The following is an 8,521-nucleotide window of genomic DNA, read 5'->3' as shown; positions in this document are numbered from 1 at the left end:
TACTTCCCCAAAATGTTCCACACCCCCTAAGCCTCCCATCACCACCGCCACACACGTGAGCCCTGGAGAAAAGGGCTTCTTTCCCCTCCTCTTATACAACTCCGGAGGTCCTAGCAATAATTTTTCTCTCCAAAAAGCATGCCCTTGAAAAAAAAAGATGTGACCGAAGTAAGTGCAATGAACTAGAGGATTTTTTTGACTGGGTAGCGGGGGCCTAATCAGGGCGTCACCCGAAGAACTGCGCTTGCGTGGGTCCACCCCGACTCTGCTCCGCCCCACGAGGGCGGGCACGTGCCAGTCCGACTCGGGCGCTGACTTTTTTGTCCCCGCGGTCAAAGACAGCCACGTAGGTCCCCAAGAAGACGTCGCCAAGGATCCAGAAAGGGCCCATGGGTGGAGGCACGTCCAGAGCCTGGAAACCGGACAGGCAGAAGCGGGTCCCAAGCTTAACAATCTACAAGGGGATGAGATGGATGTAAATGAACAGATCTCCGCCTCATCCATGGGAGCTTCACCCCATCATTTGTTGTTGTTGTTAAGTGCCATCGAGTCGGGTCCGACCCATAGCGACCCTGTACATACCCCAGTGGAAAAAAAGTCTCTGTCTGTGACCCATCCTCGTACTGTCTCAGTCCGAGCCCCACATTCTTAAGCTCAATCATATTACATCCCTTTGATGTCACTATGACATTGTTGTTGTTGGGAAGTGCCATCGAGTGGGATCCGACCCATAGCGACCCTGCATAGGGTTTCCGAGGTGAGCTAGAACAACTGACCTTGCGGTTCAAACCGACTTTGCAGTCCAGCGCATTAACCCACAGCACCACACCAGGACTCCACCAGTACGGCATTAACTTACCTGAATGATGTAGTCTTGGGCCGTGAGGTTAAACCAGACACTTCCAAGGAGGAAGGAAACTTGGGGAAGTGTTGGAATTTTCGAGCACTCGATCATGTACTAGAAAAGATGGATGGTAGTTGGATATTCTTGAGTGGCCAATCCCTGCTATCTCCTCTCAGCGTACCACCTCGTCTCTCATCCCTAGATCATGTTTGCCAAACCCTCTTTTCCATTCTCTTATCTAAATGCAGTTCTTTAACACTTTGGGCCCACAGTGTACAAGAGGACTTCAAAGGTTCATGGAAATATTTCATTACTGTTCAATTCCATTTTTCACAAACTTTTTACAACCTCTTCCTTTTTTTTTATAGCACGCAGTTATCTAATGTTTTTTTATTACTGAAGCAGTTTGCTCTGTTTTTTGGAAGATTTTGTAATTCATTTTAATTTTGGCTATTTGGGAAAGATGGGCTGTCTATAGATATGAAGTATCGTTTCTCCATAAAACAGATGTTTGTTTTGTATTTAAAAACCACACTGTAAAGGAGAAGAGCACGAGTGGAATGTGGGACCCTATCCAGAGAAGCAGTGACACCAGAGATGGAGGCAGAAATACGGACATGGAGAGAGAGAGCAGCTGAGGACTCTAGATTCATGGGAAGAGAGGGACTGAGAGCAGGCGGCCAGGAGGCAGACTTGCACAATGTGCCCTTTGGTGGTGTAAATTATTATATATGTCTGAGGGTTTTTTTTAAAAGAGCTAGAATGAATAGAGAGAAATACTGTTAACTGATGGTGTATGGAGGGGATTATTATCATTGTAATGAAACAAAGTATATGATTTGTGGATTGTAAAACTGATGATCTGCCCTGTAAACTTTCACTCAATTCACAATAAAAACTTAAAAAAAAAAAAAAGGAAAACATTATTTGAATACATGTGGTGATATTAGTGTAAAATTCACAAAGTAAAATGTGACCCTGTACTTCCAAATAAATAAAAATAAAGCTGTATCTTGTTTGTTTTTAAAATATGTTAGCAACTGTATACCACAGTGGTACAGATTATGTCCTGTGTACAAATGTCATTTCTCCTGCTTATCTGCTGTACAACATTATGCTAGTTCCTTAACCTCTCTGTGCCCCCAATGCCTATTCTGAAAATGCAGGTGACAACAGTAATTACCCTATAGGGATTCTGTGGGAAGTAAATGAGTAATCTTGGAAGAATGCTTGGCATAGATACCTGTTACCCACAGCTATGGAATTGATTTGGACTCAGCAACCCTATAAGACAGAGTGGAACTGCGTCATGAGGTTTTCTGAGACTATATATTTTTACAGGAGCAGAGTTGCATCTCTCCCACAAAGTGGCTGGTGAGTTTGGACCTTGAGGTTAGCCCCATGCTTAACCCACTGAGCCACCAGAATTCCTTGCTACATAGACATTGTTGTTATTGCTAAGTGCCATCAAGTCAGTTTTGACCCATAACGACCCTGTATAATGTTTCTGAGGAGCGGCTGGTGAGCTTGAACCACCAACCTTGCAGTTGATGCATAGTAAGTGCTATTATTTATTTATTGTTCATCAATCATGTTTTCAAATAAAGTTTTGGATTTCTCTACCCACAAGCTTGCCACGACAGATGAGCTGTGGTTATGCATAAGGCGCTTGGGCGAGAATCCATTCTGGTACTCCCGCAAGGAAGGTGAGAATAATACCACTGAGTCACCAAAAATTGGCACCTGGGAAGGCCCGGTCCCTCCTGAAGCCCTGCAGGGACCAGCTTCATCCAACATCCTGACTCTCCAGGCTTCTGGATACTCTTTCCAAGGAAGGAACGTCACTCCCCAGGGCAGCTCCCGCCCTGTCTCCTCTTCCCCTCCCTTGTAATAATCCTTGGAATTATCTCCTGCAATCACTCATGGTGTCTTTTCCCTCTCCTGAGAGCTCCTCACTTCCATGCCTGTCATTAAGGCCTAAGGGCCAACCAGTTGCCCTCAAAGTCAACTCTACGTATGTGCCACAGTACAATTGTGCTCCGGGGGGTTTTCAATGGCTGGCTTTTCAAAAAGCACATGACCAGTCCTTCCTACTGAAGTTCCTCTGGGTAGACTCGAACCTCCAGCCTATGGATCAGCAGCTTAGCACAGTAATCTTGTACCACCCAAGACTATGTCTAAGGGCTTTGTTGTTGTTGTTAAGTGCCATCGAGTCGGTTCCGACCCATAGCAACCCTGTATAGGGTTTCCGAGGAGCAGCTGGTGAGCTTGAACCACCGACCTTGCAGTTCAAATGGCTTTGCAGTCTGGTGCATTAACCCACAGCGCCACACCTGGACTCCTGAGGGCTGGGGGGCTCTAAATATGTCTCCTGAGCTTCCTCCATACTTCCCCAAAATGTTCCACACCCCCTAAGCCTCTCAGTCACATGCCATGCTTCACAAACCTGCTTCAACGCTCTCTCCTCCCTTAACCACCCACTGGCTGCTCTATCCACTGAGTCACTCAGGGCAGACAGTTGGAAGGTGTCACTCCTAGGACCCCACCGTTTGGCTCTGGATACTTCCTAAACACCTGCAACCGTCCTGTTGTCGTTGTTAAGTGCTGTGAAATTGGTTCTGATTCATAGTGATCTTGTATAAGGTTTCCAAGGAGCAATCGGTAGGTTTGAACTGTCAGTCTTTCAGTTAGCAGTCCAGTGCTTATCCAATGGCACCACCAGGACTCCCTACTGCTGCTGTTGCAGCTGTGTGCTGTTGAATCTGTTCCAACTCAGAGTGACCCTATATAAGGTTTTCCAGGCTGTTAATCTTAATGGGAGCAGAAAGCCTCTCTCATCTTTCTCCCGTGGAAAGGCTGGTGGATTCAAACTGCTGACCTTAAGGTTAGCAGCCCAACGGCTCCTTCAGAACTTCCTAGGGCTTTAGAATTCTGCCTGATGTCGTCCAGCCTTCCTAGCCCACGCCCATCAAACCAGCTCCTCACCTGCCCGGTGAACAGGGGGATACCTCCAATGGCTGAGTTTAGTGCCCTGATCTCTTCAGTGGGTCCTGTGATGAGGGACGTACCAGTGTCCAGGATGGCGGCACAGCCCCGGGCACAGAGGTTCAGCCCTGTGCTCACCTTCACACTGTGAAGGGAATACCATTCACTAGAGCCCCGCCTCCCTCAGACCCAGGGTTCTGATCCCTTGACTCCCTCTGCCCTCAGACCCAGGAGTCCAGGCCCCCAGTTCCTCCTCCCTCAGACTAGGGATCCCTGACCCTCACCGCTCCATGTGGATCTGCCAGTATGCGGGGATAGTCACTGGCAGGAAAGTGAGAGGTGGGATGTAGTGTGTTGGGTCTGAGCCCCCTAGGACCAGCTCTCCACCATCAGCCTCTTCAGAGTTCCTGCAGAGATAGAACCCTGTCAGTATCACCCAGGTCGCCCTCTGCCCCTAGGAAGGACCAGGGATGGCACTTCCTGCTAGTGGGGGTGGCTTCCCGGATCAAGGGGGGGTGGGGGTGGGATTAGAAGCCAGGGTGGCAAAAGGGAAGGGAATGGGGATTTTCTTGGTGGAGGGTGGACTTCAGAGTATTGGGAGCTTTCTGAAGTGAGGATGGCGTTTACCTTTTGTGGGGAAATTTCTGGAGCTGACTGTGGCAATCAAGAGAATCCATGGAGTTGCTGAGTTAGCTCTGGGAGGTGTGACTTGTGTGGGGGTGGGGGTGAGACTTTCTGAATTACATGTCTTGGAATCTTAAGGCATTCTGGTGACACAGTGCCTTGAGTATGGGCTACTAATGGGAAGGTCTGTGGTTCAAATCCACTGGCAGAAAGATGAGGCAGTCTGCTTCCATAAAGTATTTGTTGTTGTTGTTGTTATTGTTAGGTGCCATCAAGTCAGTACTGACTCTTAGCGACCTTATGCACAGCAGAACGAAACACTGCCCGATCCTGGGCCAACCTCACTATTGTTACCACGCTTGAGTCCATCAATGCTGCCACTTGGCCAATCCATCTCATTGGAGGTCTTCCTCTTTTTCTCTGACCCTCCACCTTACCAAACATGATGATGTCCTTCTCCAGAGACTGGTCCCTCCTAACAATATGTCTGAAGTATTTACAGCCTCAAAAATCCTATGGGGCAGATCTATACTGCGCTATAAGGTCCCTATGAGGCAAATGGACTTGATGGCGGCAGTGGCTCTGGGTATCCTGAGGGGGCTACTTGTGAGTGACAGGAAGAGGGGCTGGAGACTTCCTGGAAGGTGGAGGATAAACCAAACTCCACTGTTCTTGAGTTGATTCCAACTCATAACGACCCTAGAGGGCACAGTAGAGCTGCCCCAGTGAACTTTCAAGGCTATGAACTCCTGCTGTGGCTCTGTGGGTTAATGCGCTGGACTGCAAAGTCGGTTTGAACCACAAGGTTGGTGGTTCAAGCTTCGCCAGCTGCTCCTTGGAAATGCTATACAGACAGGGTCACTATGGGTCAGAACCAACTCAACGATACTTAACAACAAAGCTTTACAGAAGTGGGGCTGCCTCATCTTTCTATTGGGGAGCAGCTGGTGGGTTGGAATCACCGATCTTTTGGTTAGCAGTCCAGTGCTTAAAGCCAGTGTACCAGCAGGACACTTTGTTGTTGTTGTTAAGTGCCATCTAGTCAGTTCTGACCCACCTTGCGGTCAAGTGCTTATCCTACAGCTCCACACCAGGAGTCCACAGAACACTTTAGACTTTTAAAATACAAGAGCCAACTCTACAAAAGGGAAAGAGAATTTCCTGAGTCCATTGGGCCCAGGGTAAATGACTCTGGTGCGGGATAATCTGACCCTGAGTGGTGGGTAAGACTCTTTGAACATAAACTTGGATTTCCTAATAGGTGGGTGGGACGCCTGGATTAAATTTGGCAACTCCTGACATCTAGTTGTTCTTGTTAGGTACCATGGAGTCGGTTCCGACTCATAGCGACCCTGTACAGGGATTCAGAGGCTGTACATCTTTATAGGAGCAGAAAGCCTCATCTTTCTCCCGCGGAACCGCTGGTAGTTTCGAACTGCCGACCTTGACCCCGCAGCCCAATTCGTAACCACTATGCTACCAGAGCTCCTTCCAGACATCTAGTGGGTGTTCTCAAATAGAATTCTTGTTTTCTTGTAATGGTGAAGAGTGGGTTCCTCCATTGTATTTGGTTGGGTAGGAATTACCTGTATTGGGCTTTGAAACATGAAGCATTTTGAGCTGGTAGTGAATTTCTTGAGTACATCTTAAACTCTCTCTTAATGGGTGGAACTTTTGAATGGCGGGCTGGCCTTTCTTATATTGAGCTGGTGACTTCCGGGATGAAGGATGGGGCTTCCGGTGTTGGCTGAATGGTTTCCTGAATGGAGAGTGTGCACGACTTCCTATAAGGGGTCAATGACTTCCGGAATGGAGAATGGACATTCCTGTATGTAGATCCCTTATTGAGTGGGGTGGAACTACGTTGGGTCATTGACTTCCTAATGCGGGGTGTCATTTTATTGGGTAAGGGACTTTCAGGAGCGCAGAACTTCTTGATGCTAGGAGTTACAGGAAGGTAGATCCCTCCCCCCAATACCTGTTGAGGTAAAAGGAGAAGACAGGCTTGTCCAGTAGTCCCTGGTCCACCAATACATCCAGCGGGGGTCGAACTCTATTCACAGCCAGTTTGGGAAAACCAAGTCCCAATATCCCATCGAAGCGGGCAAAAGTGAAGATCAGGCTGGGCTCCCATAGGGCCTCCCCAAACACCACTGATGCACCCTTGACTCCCCCAATCTAGGGATGGATTCAGATAGGGCCAATTATTTCTGGAGTCACATTACCCATATATCCCAACATCCCACAAACCAAGGAATGAATCCCACATTTGGGAACATCTGGGGAAAAGTGCCAATTGCCTGGGAAATTTTGCCACTTTCCTTGGGAAGCCCCGCCCCCACCCAGAAGCCCCCCACACACAAGGAAGGCCCACCCCTTCAGCCAGAGAGTACCACCTCTTTTCTTGAGAAGCCCCACCCCTTCTCCAGGAAATCCCACCTCCCTTTAGCTAAGCCCTGCCCCTTCACCAATAAGTTCCCACTTCCTCAAACTTTCCCAGACCAAATATGGTAGACATTGGGACGCTCCCAGGCTCAAGCCTTTATGGGATTGAGGCTCACAGGGTCACTTACAGTCAGCTTGTCCTTGCTCAGGATACCACTGAGTCTTCCAGTTCCATACTGAATAGCAAACTTGGTCCCATTGGGCTGGAAGGAGCTGGAGGCGTCGGGGTTGAAGCGGTGGTGGAACCCTACATCAGAAAGTCGGGGAGGTATCAATACGATTTACCCCAATGCCCTGTTAGAGTTATGTCAGACAAGATGGGGCCTCAAAACCCTTTGGGAAGCTGAGGTCCATCGCCCATGTCCTCCCTCCACCCCCATCCTGCCTTATCCTCCCCCCATGAAAACTCACAGCAGGGCAGACTTAAGAAGTGGCATCGTTTGGACGGGACCCAGAGATTGGAGGAGCCAGTGTCGAAGATCACAGAGAAGTTCTGAGGGGGTGTTCCCAGCCCAATTTCCCCAAAATATTGGGCCTGATGGTAAAAGAGGAGAGACTGAATGAAGAGCTTGGCTGGAAGGCAATGGGGTGTGGGAGTCTTAGGAAGAAGCTCTGACTCACATTCATGTAGTTAGAAAGAGGTACAAAAGTAGACTTGCCCCCAGGAGATGAGGCCTCTAAATTGACATGTTCTGCTGGCTTTGTCCACCCCCTCAGTGGACTCAGGGTCCTGGATCCAGGGTGGACTCGGCGAAGAGGGATGCTGTAGGGGAAAAGGGTCATGACATTTAGGAAGTTAGCCTTCCTGGAGACATTCTATGACGCTCTCCCAGATGGGATATAATATGACAACTCAGACTTCTTTCTCCAAGACCCACAGTATCAATCAGGATCAGAAGCCTTCCAGAAAACTCTATAAAACCCAACACCACAATGACAAATGTTACTTATTTTTGCTAAGTGTCATTGAGTCAGTTCCAAATATCTCCCCCCTAAAGACTAGACATGTCATGTACATGTAGAAGTGTACAACCTTTTATGTGTTGATGTCTTAATCAAAAAAGTCTGTCTTTGTGTACTGCTCTTTATTCTTTCAACTTACTGTAAGTGATTTAGCATCATAGAATCACACTATTTTGTATAACAGTCATCTTCTTAAAGAAACACTATTAGAGAAAGTCACTTAATATCATGTATTCATTGGCTAAATAAACATTTAAAAGAATACTTGAATTGTGGTATAGTAAATTAAAAATTTACTATTGTATTTGAATATTAAAATCACTTTAACTTTGGGAAAGCAAGCATTGTAATTTTAATATAAAATTTCTTAATGTAGATACTTTTTTTTTTTTTTCATTCTAAGGTTTATTAAGGAGCTCTGGTAGCATAGTGGTTACGAATCGGGCTGCTAACCTCAGGGTCAGCAGTTGGAAACTACCAGCTGTTCCACAGGAGAAAGATGAGGCTTTCTGCTCCTGTAAAGATTTACAGCCTCAGAAACCCTGTGCAGGGTCGCTATGAGTCGGAACAGACTCCACGGTACTTAACAACAACAACAACATTTTCAAGTAATGATGAACCTACTTCCTAAACGCAATTAGTTCAAGAGATAAAACTAAG

General features: G+C 47.3%; 1 protein-coding gene across 1 annotated transcript in view; it reads right to left on the bottom strand.

The window, feature by feature from the left end:
• Positions 1 to 226: 226 nt before the first annotated feature.
• The window catches only part of NAPSA (napsin A aspartic peptidase), a 35,017-nt gene continuing 26,722 nt past the window's right edge, over positions 227 to 8,521 (bottom strand). Inside the window, exons 3-10 of the mRNA XM_006868384.1 lie at positions 7,520 to 7,661; positions 7,310 to 7,433; positions 7,027 to 7,145; positions 6,432 to 6,631; positions 4,114 to 4,236; positions 3,830 to 3,974; positions 860 to 958; positions 227 to 454 (exon numbers count right to left, since the gene is read on the bottom strand). Of these exons, the coding sequence (XP_006868446.1) occupies positions 227 to 454; positions 860 to 958; positions 3,830 to 3,974; positions 4,114 to 4,236; positions 6,432 to 6,631; positions 7,027 to 7,145; positions 7,310 to 7,433; positions 7,520 to 7,661 (1,180 nt within the window). The remainder of the gene's footprint in view (positions 455 to 859; positions 959 to 3,829; positions 3,975 to 4,113; positions 4,237 to 6,431; positions 6,632 to 7,026; positions 7,146 to 7,309; positions 7,434 to 7,519; positions 7,662 to 8,521) is intronic.

This window comes from Chrysochloris asiatica, unplaced genomic scaffold, assembly GCF_000296735.1.
Source record: "Chrysochloris asiatica unplaced genomic scaffold, ChrAsi1.0 scaffold00116, whole genome shotgun sequence".
Taxonomy (NCBI): Eukaryota; Metazoa; Chordata; class Mammalia; order Afrosoricida; family Chrysochloridae; genus Chrysochloris; species Chrysochloris asiatica.
The sequence above is the reverse complement of the archived record's forward strand: the minus strand, read 5'-3'. Positions and strand labels throughout refer to the sequence as shown.